We start from the raw sequence: 22,926 nt of genomic DNA on the forward strand, positions 1-22,926 counted from the left end.
GTGTTTAAACAACATTTTGTTAGTTACTTCCTGTACAGGCTTGTTGCCAGGGTCACTGCTAATAAGTTACTTTTCTAATTAAAGATTTGACATGGCAGCAAATAAGAGTTCAATCCAATACTCTAGGACAGCGGTCCCCAACCCCCGGGCCTCGGACTGGTACCGGTCTGTGAGTCGTTTGGTACCGGGCCGCGAGAGTTGAGGCTTAGGTGTGAAATGTATGGTTTTCAGGGTTTTTATTGGTTTTCAGCGTTATTCTGTTATCGTTTTTATCGTTAACTTTGTTTTCCTGGGTCTTTTCACGTGTGTTATGAATAAATATTTTTTCGGTACCGGTACTAGTTTTATTTTGTTGTATTTATCCACGACACCTTAAAGGCCGGTCCGTGAAAATATTGTTGGGCATAAACCGGTCCGTGGCACAAAAAAGGTTGGGGACCGCTGCTCTAGGATTTAAAGCATCTCGAGGCTAAGCTTTTTGTGAATTGGTGGTATACAAATAGAAATACCTGACGTGCAACAGTTTCTACAATCAAATGTTTGTCATTATGGCTGTGTCCTATGGCCTCAGCTTTATTTCTTACGCATAGATGAGAAGCTGAGAGCACAGTGGACATCAGTGACTGACATGACATTGATTCGATCAGGGAAAAAAAACAAAACAAAAACAGGGTTGCAAAGCAGCTTGCAGATTTACAGCTATGGGCAAGCTTTTGGGATTTTTCCAGTTGGATTTTGAGAGACTGCTTTGCTACGACTCATGGAGTGCCTGGACTGAAAGTGCTAGATTTTCAACATATATTACATTTCTCTGCATGAGTTCAACAAACCGACCAATACTGTCCAAGTTTTTGCCCATGTTTTCCATTATCACGTTTGCGGTAAAATCTACTTGAGCTAAAAATCAACCACTAATTGCAGAATACATGAAACTGTTGGTTGGGCTGTAGTATGTGTTAATCCCTGAATATCTTGCGTTAAGATGTTTAACGTGACCAGAGAAAGTAGTAGGCGCTTTTTCTTACTTGTGCTTTCTTCAGCAGATCTGTTAACATGGAGAACCAGTCAGGTGTGAGTGCCTCCAGCTCCAAAGTGATGATGGCCAAAGCCAATGTGGAGCCCTTGAACTGCCAAAGCTGGTGGCAAGCCATACAGTGTTGCACCTGCCTGGTCCACAACGCCACCTGGAGGCCGGGAGGTCTCTTCTGATTCCCCAGCCCAACGGGGGGGACACCGGGGTCCGTTGCAGGGTACCAGCCGACACCGGATCCGAGACCGATGGACGGAATGAGGTGGGGGTGGCTGGAGACGAGCATGGCGTGGAACTAGGATGGACCAACGGGGGGGAAAGAACATAATCGAGACCAAAATGTTACCATAACGATGTCAAAATGTTACCATAACGATGTCATTGTTATCTCATTGTCTGTCCACCCATTGCCCACTCCTAACCTGCTAGATTTCAAGTATACCAGTGCATTTAACTGCACATCATTCATCCCTTTTACACAAATTTCTCACCAACAAAGACGTGATCAATCTGCCGATTGATCATCCACTCTTCAAAGGTGAGTGTAGAGGTCCAAACCTGAAGCTCTAGCAGTGCAGGTTTTGCTAATGAAGCCCGCCAAACCCCCCTCCTCTTTGTCCGACTGCTTATTGTAATCTCGTTTGTATCGTATTGTACGTGCAGTGCTTTTCTGTGTTACCGTTTGTGGGAGGTAACTGACAAACCTGAGTTGGGGCTCAGTGGAAAAAGAAGGTGGTTTCAGTTTTTCCAAATAGCAACATAAACTAATTAATCTGCTTCACTTTTAAAACCAGTGAGTACAGGCTGAATAAGCTGGCTCAGTCTTTTGGTTTAGATGAACATCCTGAGAATCAAAAAAAGGAATGCATTCATCCAGCTTTTGTTTCAAACCCCGTCATTCATTTAGTCACATAGCGTTTGGTTCATCTGCTTTATTTCGTCTTTTACACCGTAGCAAATATAAGCCATGGGATTTAAAGAAAGTGGGATGTTCCTGGAGCTGCAGATTCAGCGGTGTGGCGCTAAAGTCAATATAATTTCTTGAGTCCCCCCCTCACCACTACACTTCTTTCTGGAGTCCTTTTCAGGGTAATGTAGCAGTAAAGATGGTTTTTACCATCACACAGCTGAGTGCTTCTCCAGGAGTTTCACATGGATGTTGAACGACGAGAGGTAACACGAAGAAAACTCTGTAAATCCTCTTATTTATTCATATCAAAGTGTCATGGTGGAGCGTCTGTGACAAATTAATCGATAGAGTCTATTGTTAGCCGTTTTGTAGACAACGGTAGAATACAGTTTTATTTAGTGAAGGGAAACTTCTTCAGGGCCGGGGGAATGTAATTGTGACATACTTAAAAGTATAGTTAAAGTATTTATTTGAATAGTACAAAGAGAGAAAATGTCTTTATTTTATTATAGTTTTTATTAATACATCATGTCTTTATTTTAAAAGTCTTGGATTTTGTAATACCTGAAAAGTCGAGCGCTAGGACAATAATAGAGCCACAATAAGAACTGCACTCGGTAAACCTGTGACATAAATATCAGCCTGGAGGGGAAGTGCCATTTTTTTCTTTTTCTTGTAAGTTTAGTGGGGATTCAGCCTGAATGTGCCAAGCTGCTTTTTGGGGGGGACAGTTTATGGTTGGTGGCTTTAAGAAGCAGTCCTACACTGCTCTCAGAATCACAACGATGTTATTTATACATTTGTTGGGAATGTTGGTGGTCGTTGAGGTGTGGGTTGAGACAGAATCCATGAGAAGACAAAAATAAAAATATTTAACTTTTCTAAAAAGTCAGATGCATTTGAAAGTGTGCATCACGAGTTGTAGGTAAAACTCGTAAAGCATGTGGCTGAATTCAGTTTAACCATTTGTCAAGGCTGTATTCATAAAGCTTCCAGCTTCTGGCCTACAATCTGCTTTATTTCTATCACATGGATAAAGATTTTTCTTTAGAGCACCTTCACAGGCGAGACGTTTACCTCAGTCCCGTGAATTTTTGCTCTTTGACTTTCACTTAAAAGCATTATGAATACAGCCCGAGGCCCAACTGCACGAGGGGGGATCCAAATAATGTGTGTGTGTGTTTGTTGACAGCTCAGTGAGCGGTTACCTCCTCAGGCAATGACTTGGGAAGATTTAACAAGTAGTGCCACAGATCCAAGCCGTAAACACAACACGGAGATTTTGAGCGGTTACCCCAGATATAATTTTAGAGATCCTTGATCTTTATACCCTCCTGGCCGCTCATCTTTTAGGTCTCCACAGCGAGGCTGCAGGGTTAGTCAGAAGTGCCTTGGCCTGATATGCAACGTATGTTACTTTGCTTGCAGCTTGCACATGCAGCCTTCTGTGTTAGAGAAGCCTCATAACGCTTGACTTATTGCTTAAAAAACACAAAAACTTGATTTTGTCCACTATGGAGATCTGCAAGTCAAATCTTTAGATCACAAAGTGGCACTAAAGCTTTATTTTAATGTCAAGTTTAATTCTTTCATCTGTTTACTCTGCAATGGACAAATTTAATAGTCTATGAATCACTAAATGTCATCTTTGCCAATGAATTAGAAGGAAAGTGAGAAAAAAAAAGTCTGGATTAAATCTTTGGAGGATTTATTTAAAATCTGCATTTAAGAACCTGAAAAACAAAATATTTGGAATTTTTGCTCATTAAAAATAAAGAAATCAAATCTGATTTCTAAAACAGTGGCATGAAGAAAAACACAATCCAGCTTTCCAGATATGCTTTTAGTGAAATCCAGGATTTCTTTATCAACTGAATGGAGTTTGTTATATTAATATAGATAACTGTAGCCACATTGAGTCATATCAAATAAATGCACAATCACTACAAGGACCAATTCTTTTCTTTAGGGGGAGGTGAAGGTGTGAGGGTTTGTGAATGCCATCTTGAAGCAAACATGATGCAAGCATGACAGTTTTATGTGCGCTTTTGTACCACGTGTGTTTTTATGCAAGACCAGGAGCTGAATTCATGAAGCATTTCGAGTTCAGGTCCAGATTACAAAAAAGAAAGAAAGAAAAAAAAAAAATTCTGTCTGCTTGTCAATCTGCTGAATTCTCTCTTACTATGTGAACGAAGTCGATGGGTGTTGCGGTGTACAAGTCCCAGTGCAGCTTGTCTAGAATGATCCTCTCCATGCGAAGAATCTCCGCTGTTGAAAAGTTGCATCCACTCTGCACAACCAGGCCTTTAACAGAGCCTATAACCTGTTAAACACACACAGACAAAAAGGGAAATTAATAAACAATGTTTTGAAAATGCACTGAAGTCGGAGGTGTTTATTTTTTTATTTATTTCTATTTTTAAAAATCATTATTAGTGATCATGTGCAACAAACTTGTGATTTTGTCGCCTTTGCCTTGAAACTGCAATAAGTCGGAGTCAGTCTGCAATCAGTTTGCAACTGGTTGGCAACTACATACAGTTTGTATTAACATTGCAATTAACTGATAAATCGGTGAACATCCAATTCTGTTGCCATCTACTTGCTAAATTAAGTGTCCAGTCAGAACCTCAGTTTTGAAAATTCCATAAATAGTGACGTAGTTGCTGCCAGAATATTACCAGAATACATACAGTTAACTAGTCTCCTGCTGAAAAGAGATGTGTTGCAGAGGAGTTGCAGTAATTTTCGTAGACTGTATCAGATTGATTGCAAGGTTTTGGAAATCTGGACGTTTATAAATCAGTTTAACAGTCAGTCTGAGAGTGATTGCAGTGAGTCCGAGTCACACCATGATTGTCTGGAGACAGGTTGCCTCACATCAGGCAACCTGTGCAATCACCTTGCAATCCAATGTGGAGGGTGAGGATATCACACGCTCAAGTAGTTGTGTGAAAAAAAAAAAAAAAAAAAAACCCAACCCAATAATCAGAGTACATAAATTCACTGCAGTCACCTGGCAACCACTGATTTCCCCCCCCACAGTCGCAAGGAGGCTGCCCTCCAATTTTACTCTACTGTGACTGAGCCTTAAACTCTTGGTTTCCTTTTTGCATTGCAGCTTAAAGCTTGCTCTTACCTCATCTTCCTCGTTGATTTTGGCAGCCAGAACCAGTGAGGTAAAAGCGATGCATTTCAGGTACTTTGTTTGAGCCTATAAAACACAAAAGGATTTGTTTAGTTTGCCTCCATAAAGAAAGACCCGCGGAAATTAAATCAAACATCACAACTGATAACTTTTAAGTACATGATATGTTGCAACAGTAAAGATCTGCCTCGCTCTCACCTCTTTGTTCCTGCAGCACTGGATAAACTAACAGGGTGTGCATACAGAATATTAGCTGTGAAATGTGCGCAATGCAACTTTGAATTTTTGGTTGCATATGCAGTTTAATTTAGAACTACAGAATCTATTATTCTAAAGTGTAAACCTTAGTTACTGGGCAAATTAAGCTGTAAACCAAAACAAAAGCCGGACACCACCACCATCACGTGTTGTTGTCTACCTTCACAGTAGACAGCAGACGGTTGAGGACACACACTCCCAGTGCAAAGGTCTCTGGACAGAAACGAAACAGCCTGTTCATTTCTCCAAGCCAAAGGATCATTTCTTGGTGTTGGGATGAAGAGATGTCAGCGCCCTGAGCGGACAAAGGATAAAACAGATTAATGATTTACATGTGCAAAGAACTACATTTTAGATGAAAGAATAAAATGCAACCAGGCGCAAACCAGAACCTGTAAGGTTTTCTGCTGTGGTTATTGCTTTAAGAGGTACAATGACAGCAACATAAAAACCAGATGACAGGCTGCCTTTCTATAATACCAGCTGAACTACTTTGAGATTTATTGGTTCCTGTCATAAGAATGGCTCCTTTTACTGACCGAATCAAAATTGATTTTCCTGTTGGCATCATTCCATTTTTTATATCATAAAAAAGGTTTGAGCTGCCTATAAAATGTCTGTGCTTTAATAAACATTAAAAAACACCTTTACTCAAGTTGAAAATGCAAAAATGACACCCTACATTTATGCATCCCCTAACAACTATGGGCTCACCTGGATGCATCCATTCTTGAAGACTGGTACCTTCCAGAGGCGAGCCTCTCGGACCAGAGCGGCCTCCAGCAGGCCGTCCAGCCGACGGCTCTCCGCGGCTCCTGGGTTCTTCATCACATCCACAGCACAGGCCAGGCTGCACCCAGGGCACACACACCTGATGGTGGGGGGGGAGGGTTGGGTGAGACAAGAAGCTATCACATTCTTTTTCTTCTATTAATTGAATTAATAGAAGAAAAATGATAGCAGCTTAGTAAAGTTCAGGGAGATGAAACGTTTCGTAGAAACAGCAATTTGAGCAGCTTCTTTAAATACAAACCAGTTTTGTGCAAAAATGTGATTTCCACGATCCACAGTAGAGATGAGTCAATCGATCCAAGTATCGACAGTAATGCTAGTATTGGTATTGGATTGATACTTGACCTTGTTTCTACCCCCCAAGTTCAATATATTTCTCCTATTAATCAGAAAGGACACATTTGTCTAAATGCCGCTATTTAATGCAGTATTTTCATAGGATATATAGGTTTTCCTAATAAAGACCTCAGCAGTGGGGTCACATTACATGTTTAATTACAACTATTAAATAACAAAATTTCCTGTTTTTCTGCTTCTACTTTAATTTGTTTTTTTAAAAATTGTTTCATAGTAAGAAAAAGAAAGTTTTATAATTAGAGGGAAGTCTGGGCAACAAGCTACCAGAGTTTAATCTGTAATTTTACACATTCATTTCTTACAGTTTAAACCCTGAGAGTCGTGTTTACAGATGGATTTCTTTTACTACAGGGGCATTTCTTCATCACGCAGAAAAACTGAGATGTACTTTTGAGATTGCCTACAGAAGGTTAAAGCATCAGTGTCGGTAACACTGGGCCTGCGCTCACTTGGTATTGGCTCGAAACCGAAATTTGCAGCGGCGATTTTTAGTCTGCTTTGGTAAACAATCTGCTCTACTCAGAAAAAGAAGCGAAGCAGGAAATGAACTGCGCGCTCAAGTCTGCTCGACAACAATAACGCCATTTCCCCAGACTTCCACACTGCTGACAAAATGCAAATTCAAAATCATTTGAAAGTATGGACTTTGTTCTGATGTGCAGTACGTGCAGCACAACGCAGACGGGCTCCAGGCGGGATAATGCCCCGCAGCTGCTCCTGCAGCCTCTTGCACAGTTGCTGCTGCTGCAAACAAAAACATTTGTTCCCGTTAACCCTCCGCTTTAGCTCTCGCACAGTCTTACCTCTGCGATTTTAAAAGCCGAGTGTCTCTCCGACGGCAGGTGCATTTATACGGCTTTTAAATTAATCCATATCCATCGAAAGCATCCAGAAAACAAACAACAGAGGATGATGCTGTTCGTGAAGTCAATCTCGGAAGAAAAACCAGGTCGGAAAGAATACACGGAGATCCACCGCATTATATACGAAGAGCAGATAAAAATTTTAAAAAGTAAAAAAGGCGCCGAGTACCGAAAAAGCTGAGGGAGGCTGTAAAATGAGAGCAAAATTTAAAATAAAAAAAGGTGGGAATCGTAAAAAAATCTGGGAGGATTTGAAGGCAGGCTGTGTTTTGAACGACTAGACTCCGCCCACTGGCGTGACGTAACGCCGCCTGATAAACGGAAATGTGTTAGTGGGTCAGACATACGGGACCCGTCACACAAAATGGGCGAGCGAGCTCTGGAAATGGAAGATTTGTGCTGTGTGCAGCAAGAAAGTGATGGTGTTTGCTGAAATATAAGGAGCTGCTCTCGGTTTATCCTGTGTGGGAATCATTCCTGCACAGAGGCAGAAGGATGAACAGCAGCTGCCCTTTCTACCTGAAAAATATTTCCATTTGCGCAGGGTATTTGAGTCCCATCCATCCCTCTTCTCACTGCTGGGATGCTAGATTCCTGGTCCTGTCCCTTTTCTTTCCCCTCCCCTCCCCTCCAAAGTCCTTTGATACAGCTCATTCCCCACAGGGCTGTGAGATCCTGCAGCCGCACAACTCTGTGGCTGTGTCTGATTTTACAATTGGACCTTTTCAGTTTGATAAGATAAGATAAGATAAGATAACTCTTTATTGTCATTGCACAGTCATACATAGTACAGTAGTACAATGAAATTGGAAATGAGGTGATGATGAGGTGGTTCAGGGACCTGTTTAAGATGCCTCCTAGGTGAGGTGTTTCAGGCATGTCCTACTGAGGACAGGCCTCAGGGAAGACCTCTCTCTTGGCAGACTGTGGGACACCTTGGTGTCCCCCCTCCTGGATGAGGTGGAGGAGGTGGCCAGCAAGATAAAGACAAGGAGGTCTCAGTGTGTGAAAATGGATAGATGGACCTTTTCAGGTAGATCTTTTGTATAGTTGTGGGATAGAAAGCACACGTGTAATATGTATGCCTGCAAGTAAGGGGAAATCTTTAGTTTGACAGTGGTGCGGCTGGAGAGTCTCAGGGCTGATTTGCAAGAGAAGGTTAGCAGTAAGATTAAAAGGGAAGGTTTATATTATGGTGGTGAGACCTGCTACGATGTATTGTTCGCCCACAACTGGTGCAAAACACTGCAGCTAGATTTTAATCTGATGCAACCAACCAGAGCATGTCATCCCAATTTTAGCTTCCCTTAACTGTCTTCCAGTTCATTTACTAATCTATTTAAAAAAAAAAAAAAAAAAAAATGTCTTTAAGTCTCTTAGTGGTTGTGCCCCCTTTTATCTGTCTTAGATGGTGCACCCATATGTCTTGCCTTTTTGTCTCAGGTCAGGCAGAGGTGCTGAATATGGAGCTGCCAGGCAGGAGGAAAAGAGGAAGACCATAGAGAAGTGGCGAGAAGGAGGAGGACACTAGCGATTGGGTGAGATGGTTGACCCCTAAAGAGAGCAGCCAGATGAAGAAGAAGAGTTTTGTTAACCTTTCTCTCACTGACATCAAAGTTCACCTGAACAACAAACATTAAGTTTAGTGTGCAGCAGTCTTGATGTGGAAATTTCTTTGTGTTAAGTTTTCTTTGGTAATACTGTGGATAATGTACCGCTAAGACACTGTTTACCTTTAGGACTACTCCTGCATTCTTAATCTGTAAACCTGAAATCGAATCTGCCTGAAATTCTTTCCACAAGCCCGAAACCTGCAGTTCTCTGTAGCATTTAACATTTTGTGATGGCTGAAATGAATGTTAGTTCATGTACCACGGAGAGAAATGTGCATCTAGAATTGTAATTTCCCTCAATCGCATTACTCTGGCGAACTAGCTACAGGTTTTATATCAGCTCTGTAGACATGCGTAGTCTTACTGTTTGCTTTGAAGTTGTGTGCATAGAGGCAACGTGTTGGGGGTGGTCAACAGGGGCCATTAGCTGAGTTTAACACTGTTTAATCTGGTGCTGTCTGAGCTTATAGTTTAGCTGTTTTAGCCTAATGGAGGAGAGTCTGAAATTGCGATCTTAAACATAAACCACTTCTACGAACAGCATTGGCAGCAGTATTAGCTTGCCTATCAAGTATTAGCTTGATAGGCAGTGGACCACCATATAGTAGAGCTGAATTTGATCTCTCTGTATCAAAAACACAGAGCCCAGCCATCACTGGATTGTTTTTAAAGCCTATGCAACTTTTAATACACAAAAATACTATATATGGAAGATGGAAGCCTTATTTGGTATGCATCCAAATGAAAAGATGGCTTAGCCAATGATATTACAAATATATACATGCTTTAGTGTATACTGACTGCTATGCTATGCCTTTCAACATAAATACACTGCTCAAAAAATTAAAGGAACATTTATTCAAAGTACAGCATCAAGTCAGTTAAACTTCTGGCATATTGATCTGGGCAGTTAGTAGCAGAGGGGGTTGTTAGTTTCAGCTGCTTTAGTGTCAATGAAATTAACAACAGGTGCACTAAAGGGGCAACAAAGAGACAGCCACCAAAAACAGAAATGCTTTTAGACTTGGCGGCTGCTGACGTTTTTGTTGTGTTTTTTTCACTACTTTTGCATTTGACTAGGGTCAGTATCATTACTGGTAGTATGATGTGATCCTACAGAGATTGCACAGATAGTCCAGCTCCTCCAGGATGCCACGTCATTACGTGCCATTGCCAGAATGTTTGCTGTCTCCCAGCACAGTCTCAAGAGCATGGAGGAGATTCCAGGAGACAGGCAGTTACTCTATGAGAAGACCATGGAAGGCATTCCTTAACCCATCAGCACGCCTGATATCTGCTCTTTTGTGCAAGGAGGAACAGGATGACCTCTGCCCTCTACAGACTGATAATTTTCATTTCTGTCCAATGATGTGGCATCCTTTCTTTCCCGACCCAGTTCATATCCAGCATGGTAATTTTTTCCCCATTGTTTTTTTTTTGAAAATGTTGTTTTATTTTTTGAGCAGTCTATTTAGGAATGCACTTGTATTTAAAACAAATTCAAGAGTTTGATTTAGATGCATAAAGGTGCTCAAGAATGTATATACACACACATATTATTACCGTATCATGCACCATAGCAGGAAAACATAGAAAAACAACAACTTGACTTTCTATGCAACTTGCGCGGATCTGCTGCATGCGATAGCCTGAATGCAGGTATCAAAATGCCACACATTCAAATGAAATTTCCTGTTACATAATTTTTTTGCCAACCTCAGAAAAACAAATTAAACCCCATCGTTGGTATTGCAACACCGCAGGATGTTGCAATCCATACTAAGTATTGCTCAATAAAGCATTTTTATTTTTACAGCAGGTTGTTTACCTCAGTCGCCCTCAGAATCTGCAGAATACTTGATTATAAGAATTCATGAAAGCTCACCTCTAGTTTTATCCGGTTATGATGAATCACACCTATGTGGGGCTTTTTACAGTAAAACAAGCACTTAATAAGAAACAAAAAATGTCTGAATAAATCAACACAAGGTTCTCAGAGTCTCTAGAAGTATAAAGATGTATGTTTTGTTTGTGTGACAGTAAGAAATCACACAGAAATGTGCTTCTTTTGTTTCCACCTTTGTCTTTAACCAGTAAAAACATGGGAGCATTCATCAATGTGTCACCACTGGCAGCAGAATTTGATTAATTGCACCCAAGATGCATTTCATACAGTCTCCCAACCATGGATGGATGATAAGACTATTATTTGGAGTGACTGTTTTCTGACCCTTTTGCTCCCATTTAGTCAGATCTGGGAGTGATGTCTCTGAACAGGAAGATTACCTTGTGTGGCCTTTAGAAAAGTGAAATTAAGATGCAGTGCAACAAAAACCACGACACCAAACACTGAAAACAGTAAAAGGTGTTTTTGTTGCTTGGTTCTTTAATCCAGCAGCCTGCTTTTGATATGAAACCCTGACAAGCAGTTTGAAGTAGTGCTTGCCCTCACATGAAGAAATAAAATACTTGCTATGTGCTTTAAGTTATTGTTTAAACGCACTTCAGCGTTTAACCAGCCACATGTCATTCTTTTTATTTGCTACTCTGTTGCTACGTTCAGCTGCCATAAAGGCAAACACCTGTGTTTAATGACAGGTTAAATTTAAAATCTGTTTTTTAGCCAATAACTAATGGTACTGTGAGAGGCTGTGCTGCAGTTATCTTTATTTAACACTTGTATCAGCAGCCTTTCTGCCTTCAGACTGATCTTCAAATGAAACTTTAATACATTTTTAACAGCTAACTGTTTAAATCATTTAGATACAACTACAATACAATTTGATGGAAAACACAAAATCCCCTATTTCACAAATTCTTTTATTTCAGCAGTTGAATAATGATACAATACCAACAACCAACAGCAACAGCTGGCATCAATCACCACCAATAACAACTGAAGAACAGCAGAAACCAACAATAATAACAACTAACAATAAACAACCAGCAACCAACTACAACAACCAACCACTACAACTACCAATGACAACTACCAAAAATCACTACAAACACCAACCAACAGTCAATTACAGAGTCAGCCTTCCTGTTCTGTTTATTTAGTCTGTTGGTGTCTCCAGCTAGTTAAAGTAAAGTTTTAGTAAACTAAAACTAAACCCTAAAATCATGCTATTCTTATATACTTATATCTTTGTTGGTCTGCCAGTTTTCTCCTCCATCACATAAGCACACTCTCCCAAGATAGAGTCATAAAAGGAATATTTCAAACATGAGGTAAAATTACACTCACATTTAGAGAAAATCAAACAACACAACGGCTCTAGGAGAGAACACATTTGTGTCTCACAGTTTCCTGACTGCTTCTGTGCTTGTGGTTCCTGTCAGGAAAACCTCAGAAATGAAGCGTTAGACCTTCTCTGTCTATTTATACACCAGGCAAACCTTACCTTACACTAGTCAACAAACCACGGGCAGCAAGTGTTTGTATTCTCCTCTCAGTCGTCTCAAAGTTGACCAATGTGTCTGAACCAAGGTCAAGACAGGAATGTTGATAAGAAACAACAGTCACAGCAAGCAGCATATCTGCATGTTGACAGAGTGTAACTAGCAGAGTGAACACAGTATGTAGTGTATCAAGTCAGGTGTTTGTCTCATATATCTCTTGCTTGTCCTCATTCTCTGAATGTTTAAACTGAGACTAGTTTGAGTTTATGCAAAGATCTAGAGGTTATGCACACATATATTCTGGGGATGCACATATCAGTACTTTTTTATATCTCCTTCATATGGTGTAATTCTCTTTATTTACCCAATTATCTTCACTTCCTAGAATCTGAAAGCTACCATTCTTTTTCAGTGCTTCTCTTGATTGGACACTTTGTGTTTTATCATAGTTTTGCATGTAAAACTGGTCAAGGCAGCAAAATAAACCTCTGCACTACGCAGAAAATGATATTTAAAATCAGTTTTTCTTTTTATATGCAGTCATTTATGTTTGGCAGCATATCTCCTTTCTTGGACCTCCAGCATTGTTTCACATTAATTCATAGAGGACATAAGACTGGAGAAAGGTAAAAGAGCATGCATCAGCAAGAACAGATAGGACAGATTTAAGCATGGAGGAGGCTTGCAAAGAGGCTTGCAAATGCATACTAACTATAGGCTGGCTACAGCAGCGTAAATATCATAGGCTCTATATGAATCAGCTAAACTATCAGCTGATATGGGCTTGAACTCTTTTTTAACACTTGTTAAGTTACTAAAACATGATGCCTGACTGATTTTTTGCAAGGTTTGTTTCAAAAGGTTTGTTTCTTGTATTAGCCAAGTTAATATGTAAATTCAGGAATCGATGTCAAACTAATGAAGTTTAATTTCTTTTGTGCAAAATTCCTTTCCTTTACCCTTCATCGGTCACAGCTCAGCAAGCGAACAATGGAGCTTTAATCACTTCACATAACTTGTGACACTCACTTGATTTCACAGTTTCAGACTGCTTGAACTTTTGCACTTTATTACTTTTTTTTTTTAAGACCTGTCTGGAAGGAGGTGTCTTTTTTTTTTTAACAGCCTGCAGATTAAAAAGCCAATAATTTCTTTCGGGCATGTGAAAATCATTTCTAGATGGACTTTAAAAAATATCTGTGCTTATTTATTTTCCTGTTTCTTGCAACAGACTATAGATTCACTTCATAAATAAATAAATAAATAAATAAATAAAATAGATTAGATTTACCCAATAATCCCAAATTGTCAAGTGACATTTTTTTCCCCCTAGACCACATCAGTATTTACCTTAGGCTATCTGAGTAACCCAGTAAAATATTTTTTTTGCCTTTAACACAGTTTTATTTAACGGAACGTATGTAATTATGCAGTGCTATAGTAAAATCACAAGGGAGTTAAGCCGGAGTGCTTGTACAAGAGTTGAAAACACTTACAGAGCCTCAGGGGTACGCTGGCTTCAGCTTCTTGGATCTTAAGTGGGAAGCAGAGGAGACTCTACATGTTTAGCTTGATGTTTCGGTGATGTTTGAGTGCTGTCTGCTCTGATCAGTTTAACAAGAATTTACAGTGCGTCTGCAGACCTCCTATGTCTCCTGTCTACCCTCGTAGGCGAAGAATGCTCCACACCACACCGTAAATCATTGTCAACGCCGAGCCATCTCTGTCCTGTCAGGAATGCTTTGTGCACTTGGCTGAGCACATTATATGCCTAAAGTCACATCTGATCTCTGACTTTGATCACTGCTGGGGCCAAACTGAGATGGCTGATCTTTTTGAGGCCCCTCTAGAGCAACGTCACCTCCACATTACAGCTCACATAGGCATGCCCAGATTTTTGGGAATTCCCTTTTTGGACATAATGTACAAAAAAAAGTCCCCATAGATGACAGCTGTTATCAGACAGCGGCTGATAATGAGAAAATAATTGATCACTGATTATCAGATCTCATCCTGCAGTAGTTTCATACCATGAGTTTTAAGTATATAACCAGACTGTTGTTACTAAGGCCAATATTTTGTTCCAAAGTAAAATCTCTTAAAAACTAATGAATGCACGACCCAGACAGAGCCTCCACAGGCTGAATTATACTGACCTTTATACTAACAAGAGGCGTTAGTTAAATAAGATCTTCAAGAGGAAAAATGTGCATTAATGATGTTTAAACGCTAACATCTGACATTTTGCTCTGCTGCAGAATGTATTCAAAGTCTGACTGTACTATTAATCTATAGAACACTTCCCATAGTGCACATGCGTACAGTAAAGCAGTTCAAGCCGAATATTTAATGCTTCCAGTAAAATAGACCAGACTGTGTATTCTGCACTTATTCATCGACTTTTCATAGTGCAGATACGAGAAGGGTAAATGGAAGCTGGCCATCGAAATGCTGCTGGAATCACTAAAGGCAAATAGGCTTACTTCCTGCCAGCTGACATAAAATTAACTTGAGCCATCAAACATCGCTGCATTTTCCCTCCACCACTGGGGGGAGACAGAGGCCAGCTCATAGGTGTTCCAAGCAGTCTCACCATTCAGCTGATTTTCATTAACCTCAGTCATGTTTTCTTTCATTTTCTTCATCATCTCTGTGATGCGAAGATCAAATGCCGAACTGAACACCCATTCCATGAACCTTTTTTAATAAAAGTACATTCCTTTCTTTGTTCCTCCTCCGGAGCACCTTACTGTCATTGGCTCTCTGATGTACGGTTTCACCCCAGCTTTAATGCATAACTTCAAGAGGGCAATACTTCATATAGTTAGAGAAGCGTTAGAGAAGAAAGGGTTGAAGACAGCCTGACCATCATCTCCATCTGAATAATAAAAAACCCCCACTGTGTTACTTTCTCCCCTGCCTTTACGCCTTTATTAAAGGTTGTACGCTGAAGATGGAAAACATCGAGGTAATAACATTGAGGCCAGCTCAATCAATTTCATGGGCTGTTTAATGGAGAGGTGGCAGGTTGTCCCATTACTTTGTACAGTCAGTGTGTCTGATGAGACATAATGGACGGAAATAAAACAGTGGAAGGTTACATCACCTGTCCGTGTCTTCTTAAATCCAAAGACGGCAAATAGAATCTCTTTTCTTTGAGTGACGATCGTTAATTTTGTTGCTCAAAAAGGAAAAAAAAAAAGCAGGAGGTAATCACTAGAGACTGAGTCACCGTCTTTTCTATTATTGCTACATAAATATATGCAGGAACTCAGCATATGCAAATGAGTCAAGCATCTTGACTGATAAATAAATTGTGCAGAGCTGTTTCCGTGCACTCCCACTGCAGTATAACCAGAGTGCAGTTTTATGCAGAATACTTTTGCAGAGTGCATACAAGTTTTCTGTTTGAACTTGCATATTATCTAGTCTTTACTATTATGTCCTCCGGTGGGCTCTCACTTTGTCCTTTTACAGAGGTAAGCGTGAGTCACATTTCCTTTTGTGGAAGTAAAACACTGGAGAGGAGAAAGTTGCTTCACAGAAAACAGTTTTGTTATTCATCACAGAGCACCAAGTGTTGATGCCGGGGCTGGTTTTGATCAATAGGGGGCAGTGTGGGTTCACAGAGGCTGCGCTGCTTTAAGTGAAAAGGGATAGTGAACAAAAGCTCTCTTGAGTACAAAGAGAGGAAAATATTATATAATAAAATCATCTTGGAAGCAGAGCAGCGGTCGCCTAGGAATTTCTGGAAACTCAATAGCTTTCATTGTTGAAGTATGAGTTTTCTATCCCCGATTCTTCTGGTGCCTTTCACCTTTTAGGCTTATGTTAAAACAACCTTGATCCAGCTCAAACCTTTTCATTTTAGCATGTGTGCTCAGTTTAGTTTGTGTTTGCTCTGTGTCTCTCTCTCGGCATTAGCTTCTGTGACTGGAGTGCCAGCCGTGGATTTTATTTTACCTTTTATATTTTGATTGTCGCGTCCTTAACTCTCAAGTGCATCTCGCTGGTAAATCTGAAAGCAAAGAGTCAATGATTTACTCAGTGAGAGCAGTTTATTTAGGTTTACCTAATCAGACAAATCAAGCATCACGCTCACTCATTTGAATAATTTCAGTGTGAGTGACTTGGTTCCAGTCTCTTTCTGACTGGCTGAGGCGCTTGTGGAACCCTTTGTTGAATGCCAGTTAACTTTAAAATTAAATTCTAATCACTAGTCTCATGCAAGTTAAAATGGAATAAGCAAATTTCCATTTAAATCGTTTTTTTTCTGTTGCATAGCACCTCGGGTGAAGAATTAAATGTTGGTGTGATCTGTATTGAGTGCGGGTTTACTTCAGGCATTAAACAAATTAAAATTTATGGCTCAAGATTGCTTGGCTGAAACCACCCACTGTATAATAATCATTATTGCACAGCTAATTGTCCACCACTGTACATATCATTATGTAGTAGTACCTGCAAGGGCATTCTTTACAGTTATCTAGAATTCAGTGGAGATTAGGCAGAACAATTGTGTTCATTATGGGAATTATTAGCAATTTTATAAAGTACCCTAAACAATAAAACCGTGCGATCAGAATGATCCATTCATATATGATATCTGCATTGTTGCACCCCCACGCAACTTCTATGCATAATGTAGTTTGGGTTTATGAAAGCAGCTGTACATCCATTTCGAAATATCAAAATGCCTTCTGATCTAATTTCGCCGAAGTGAAGGAGGAGTTGCAGCTGCTGAGTTTTCATGCTGCACCACAAACCCCTCCAACTGTTTCTCATCTGCTTGCTTCGCCTCATCATCTTATATAAGGAGTCGACTGCACTCATTCACAACCCTGAAAATGTGAGGCACAGCTCTTTCGAAGTAGAAGCTCATGACTTTCTAGCCATGTAAGCAGCAAAGCTCCTGGGAAAGTAGCACTTGTATGTCAGTCAGTTCACCAATTTGGATTGTCATAAAATTTACAGGCCAGTGGCGATTCTAGAGTCGCCATTGCCCTGGGCAAGAAATTCACAGAGCTCATTGCCATTATTGTTATAAATAATGTGACACCAACTGGAAAAGCAGTCCAATAAAATGACTGTTAAATCATTACCCTGGATTGGTTAGGTTGGTTGGTAACTATGCTCTGCTAAACATGTCGACTCACCTGGACATGCTAGGCTGCTCTCCTAGCTAGGCTATGTTATTCAAGTGTCTCTCCTCTACAGTTGGGGTGGCGAAACCTTAGGAGCTGAAAGTAGTTTCTACTTTTATCTGCTCCACTTGTCTTGTGAATTTTTCTCCTCTTAGTTCCTCTTTCAGAAGCCTGACTTCACCGCATATTTGTTTAGTGGCTTTCCTTGTTGTCATTGAGTTTATTTAAACAGAAACCTGCATGACGTTTGCAACCATAGTGAGGGTCAGGCAGGCTGCGTACCCACAGGAAGTGATTCGCTCATCTCACATTGTTTTGCAGTCGACGGCCGGTCACTTAAGGACATTCTAGGCTACATAGCTGGCTAGATGTTTGTTGGTGATTACAATGGATGAAATGATAACTAGTATAGGGAACCAAAGTTTGCTAACTTGCACTACTATGGGAATAATTACCCAGTAATAATGGGCATTTAATGGGGTATATAAAACCTGGAAAAATTTGTACATCCACACCAAAAAAGAAACAAGCTGTGCGGTAAAAGAAAAAAAAAAAGAAAGAAAAGAAAACAGAAGGGGCTCTGAATTTGATGATGTTGCTCCAGTTTAATATCAGAATGTGAACATGTCAGGAGGCTGATTTTTGAATTTATTCCAAAATTCGTTCCATATTAAATCAGTCAAATCAGTGACCAGTCCCCACCTGATCCCACAAAGTCAAGTGATTTTTCTTGTACATTCACTTTAGCGCATCCAGTGAAGCCATGCAAAGCTTTACCTTCGTACTAGGAAAATCGTCTATGCTGCAGGGCCAGACAGGATTGAAATTTGCTGCTTTTTAAATCGTAATTATTTTATATCTTATTTTTGAGTCTTCACAATTTCTGAAGTACATTTGATACCCACGTGAAATATTCAGGGCTGGGAAAAAAAACAAAACACTCACATTTGAGCTCAGTTAAGAACCAACCAAATCATTTTTATACAGGCTCGGGGGGCCACAATCTAAAGCTACATCTTTCTATTTGTGTAGCCAACTTTGAGTATCAGTTTCAATAGTAAAACTCTACCAACTCTGAGTATTTTATCAATTTTCTGATAGTTTGGTGAAGAAAACTTACAAAATAAAGTTTTTACTGAACTTTGTGCAAAACCTACGATACTCACTGCTGGACTAGGAATAAAAAAAATCAAGTAGCAGCCAGGTGCTGCTAACCATATGGTCTTAATCATCTGCAAGTGTGAGCATCCCTATAAACAGGGGTTTGGGCCTGCATGGGCATGTTTGCTGGGTCAGAGACTTAAGTATCAAGGCATTTTAGTTTCAGTCACACTGAGTTGTCAGCACAGAAGGACTAAACTGTATTCTAATTATTTTTGTTCTTTCCTATGATTAAACTATGTTTAGAAAGTCTTTTTGACCCCTGGGGAACTACAATGTTTTACTCTTGATGAATGTCTGAAGGCATTCTCACTACTCAGAATACACAATGCACAAACATCCTCCCACGTGTATTTTAAAGAATAGATTAAACAGCATTTCACCAAGTCTTGTTGGTGGAGTTGAAAACCATGACAACTGTTTATTGATGCTATTTCTTCTCGGGGAGTGACTGAGGGAGCTGCAGCGGCTACTGTGTAGGTGGAGGAGGGAGGCACGCGGCATTCCGACATTTCTGAGGAAGCAAAACGCACAGAAGACAAAGAATGAAAATTACAGGAAAAATCTGTCTTGCCTCCTCTGAGGTATTAAGCTGTGAGAGACATATGAACGGCTGGTTTGTTAGACCCACTTTATAATTAGACTTTGGGCTGCCACCATCATTTCTCATCTCTGTGGAAAGGAGAGCACCTCCTCATCACAGCAACCTGCCTGGAAGGTGCTCATTAATGTAGTGATGGACACACACACTTAGAAAATACTGAAATCTACAGTAAGCAGACCTTTCTTCTTTATTTACTTCAACATATCAAATAATTGTTATTCAACCGATTTTTAAATGAAGACAAGTTGTTTTGTTAACAGCTGTGCAATAATGCCTGCCCCAACAATCAGGATCCTAATTATCACACTAAAGTCAGTTTATGCTAACATCTGTTTCGCCTGCATCTTTTTATCATCTTGGAGTCTCTCAAAGATAAAGTCAGTATTAAGAAAACAAACAGCAGTCATGTTTTATTACTGTAATATTTTACTGTCAGTCATAGAAACACAGCAAAGCAAATTCATTAAACAGAGGAATGTTCCACACCAGAAGCTTCCTTCAGCAGCTGTTGAGTTAGTGTCTGGTCCTCCACCCCTTTGTAAAATAAACTTACTTATAACATCAGCATAACTTTGCTTCAGAAATCCTCTGTTCTCCACCCTGAGCTTAAACTGATTAGATAACGGTGTCGTCCTTTTTGTTTGAATGACTCATGTTAGGTTGATTCGATTTTAAGGTTGTTTTGTTGAAGTGCACGGCAAAGGCAAAGCTTCAGAGTACTAAATACTTTGTGAGCTTAATTCACTTGTTGCTGCTGGTGCAAGAAGTAAAAAATGAAAAATATACTAAATATAAAGCATTTTATAAAACTTATTGCAGTACTGTAAAGGGCTTTGCATTGCATGTGCGAATGGCAATATTGGGTGTAACATGTTAAAAAGTTCAACCCCAATTGGTCGCAGTAGATGGGTGCCCCTCCCTGAGCCTGGTTAAAAGGGAGTTTTTCCTCCCCACTGTCACCAACCGATTTATGGGGTTTTCTCTCTGTTATTGTAGGATCTTCACCTTACAATATAAAGCGTCTTGAGTTAACTGTTGTTTTGATTTGCCACTATGTAAATAAAATTGAATTGAATTGAAAACGTATCTCTCAACAATGGTCTACAATTTGAGTGCAAACAGCATTCAGGACAGAAACAACTCCATTATAAAACTATTGATGACCCAAATTATTGCAAATGTCTGCAATCTTGTTGCCCTTGAAATGGCCTAAAACATGGGGAACAGATTTGTGACGTTCAAAACCACTCTGGTGTGTCCAGATGGTGATAAAATGGAAATGTGGTTGACTCGGTCTGCAAACAGTCTTCAACTGAATGAGTTCTGACTGCGACGATGCTGGTGAGGAATGATACTAAAGCAGAGTTTATGTTGACCCCAGCCCAACAGCCAGATTTTCTACAGGTGATGAGCTCTCAGGCTTGTAGCATTGTAGCCTCCATTTCTACCTATACATGCTTCTATAGTAGAAACACAATAGTCATTGGACTGAAGTCTGCTTAGGCCAGTCTTCAAAGTTAAAGGCTAAAAGAAAACCCATATGTCTATCATCATTATTACAGATATTTATGTCAACGTACGCGAGTGTAGCCTCGGGTTTTATGTTGTAACCAGGGGCGTCACTAGGTTTTAAGGACAGGGGGGGCTTAACCCCCAAGAGATGTACACGACATGAACGAACGTAGTGAATGAGCACAAAATTTCACAAACAGAAAACAAAGACTGAGAAATTGTTTTCCTACTTTTTTGGACAGATTAAACATCCTAGGCCACCAATAGATCTATTGTTTTATTTCAGTCTGCTTTATAATACAGTACAACAAAAAAACAGAGGAAATGTGTTTGCCGCATCAATAACAAGAAAAAAAACTGAAAATAAAAAAGTACATTTTTCTGGCTGCAATCACCAGTTACTTGGTGGGTGGAAGCATCAAAGAATGACGTCTGTTTTTAAGAGTGGCAAATCGGTCAATCACTCTGTTGTGACTCAGATGCTGAATCGTGTCTTTTTCAATAGACATGACTGCAAGACTGTGAAGTCTTTTCTGACCCATTGTTTGACGCAGCCAGGAGTGCAGCCGACGCAGTGCACTAAAGGACCGTTCGCACGAGCAGCTGCTGACAGGCACTGTTAGGGCAACTTGGATGGTTGCCTTCAGAGAGGGAAACATGTCTGAATCAAGGAGGTTGTACACAGACAACATATTTTTGGGTGGACATCCAGCCTCTGTTTTCCGGGTAAGAAAGTTTCTGGCCACCAGAACCTCCTCTTTTTTCAGGTCAAGTCTGTAGTGCTTTGCAAGTTCATTCAAGTGTGGTTCACTCAAGAAGTTCTCAGATTCAGGACTACATGCCTGGACACCTTTTAGCAGCCCTGCATCTACACTGCAAAATCTTTGATCAAGCTCGCCAACCATCCGATCCACACAAGGGAAAAGTAACTCTCTTTTCAATGTGTCTGAGTTGTTCAATTCAGTGCGTGAACCCACAGTTGCCTCCAGGACAAAATCCTCCATTTTCCTCTGTTTGTGCCTTGTCTTGGCACCTGGTTCAGGGATACTGTGGGTGTTACACAGGGCCTTGGTTTTCTCATACAGCTCTGTAGCAAATGCATCTGAGTGTTTGCCCTTAATTGTGTCACACACAGCTTGTTTGCAGATAAACGCTTCTGCCAGGTCTAAAGTCTCTTTCTGCAGGAATTTGTGGAGTCCTTCGGTTACAGACAGAATCGACTAAAACATCAGTAGTGCATAGACTGCTGAGAACTTGTAGAGCTTTGCTCTGAGACCAACAGCTATGGGGGATCCAATTGCAGATAGGCACTCCAAAATGGCAGGCAATGTCTCAAGAACTGCACTGATTGATCGCAACTGACATGCCCAGCGAGTGTTTGAAAGTTGCACAAGCTCAGTTTTTGTCAATCCAAGCTTTGCCTGAGTCTCCATGAACTTATGATGATTGACTAGGGAGGTGCTGAAGAAAGAATACACACACTCCAACAAGCTGAAAAGCTCCACAGCCTCTGGGACAGCCTTGCAAGTATTGCACAAAACCAGGTTGAGTTGATGAGCATAACAATGCACATAGATAGTCTCAGGATGAAGCCTTCTAAAATGTGCTTGTACACCTCCAATCATGTCATTCTGGGATGTTGGTGAGATATACTGTGCATTTGATGGGGGATTATGTTTTTGAAGAAAAGCATCAAACTCCTTCAAAAGCTCCATGCACGCAAGAAAATTCCCTCTGTTTGGGCTGTCTTCACCTTCATCATGGCCACGAAAAGGGAGTCCCTGTCTCCCTAACATAGAGGTGACTGCAACAATTCGTCTGAGATACTCTCTTCTTTCGACTATCTCACTCACATTTGCAGTTGCTATCACCTGTGCAACGTTTCCCTGTTTGCTAGTTCCCTGGTAGCTTTTCCATGTAACAACACTGTCCTTATGTGTTTGAGCCATCTCATGCTTGCCAAAGATGACTAAAGCTTTCTTCCAGTTCTTGCAACCGCTACTGACCAAACTATCATGTTTGATGTTTTTGCCAAACACTCTACATGGGAAGCAGAAAGCTGCATTCTGGTTGACTGAATATTCTAACCAGTTGTGCTTTTCAAACCAGCTGTGGTTAAATGCTCGCTT

At 40.3% G+C, this 22,926-nt stretch overlaps 2 protein-coding genes and 1 pseudogene across 2 annotated transcripts in view; 1 reads left to right on the top strand and 2 right to left on the bottom strand.

Annotated features, from left to right (window-relative positions):
- The window catches only part of septin8a (septin 8a), a 42,239-nt gene extending 37,385 nt beyond the window's left edge, over nucleotides 1-4,854 (top strand). Inside the window, exon 10 of the mRNA XM_086309212.1 lies at nucleotides 1,044-4,854. Coding sequence (XP_086165338.1) covers nucleotides 1,044-1,209 — 166 coding nt within the window. The 3' untranslated portion in view covers nucleotides 1,210-4,854. The remainder of the gene's footprint in view (nucleotides 1-1,043) is intronic.
- On the bottom strand, nucleotides 1,346-7,957 carry ccni2 (cyclin I family, member 2). The gene is made up of 5 exons (XM_086309214.1): nucleotides 7,302-7,957; nucleotides 6,064-6,220; nucleotides 5,510-5,644; nucleotides 5,083-5,157; nucleotides 1,346-4,266 (listed from the first exon to the last, which is right to left on the bottom strand). Exons 2-5 carry the CDS (start codon nucleotides 6,175-6,177, stop codon nucleotides 4,102-4,104), a joined length of 489 nt encoding a protein of 162 aa, XP_086165340.1. The 5' UTR covers nucleotides 6,178-6,220; nucleotides 7,302-7,957; the 3' UTR covers nucleotides 1,346-4,101.
- A 12,985-nt stretch (nucleotides 7,958-20,942) lies between these two features.
- Nucleotides 20,943-22,362, bottom strand: LOC147320940 (zinc finger MYM-type protein 1-like; annotated as a pseudogene).
- Nucleotides 22,363-22,926: the final 564 nt, after the last annotated feature.

This window comes from Aulonocara sp. 'chitande type north' Nkhata Bay, linkage group LG10, assembly GCF_057382095.1.
Source record: "Aulonocara sp. 'chitande type north' Nkhata Bay isolate Kocher_YH1m ecotype deep benthic linkage group LG10, A_spYH_male_GT1.1, whole genome shotgun sequence".
Classification (NCBI taxonomy): domain Eukaryota; kingdom Metazoa; phylum Chordata; class Actinopteri; order Cichliformes; family Cichlidae; genus Aulonocara; species Aulonocara sp. 'chitande type north' Nkhata Bay.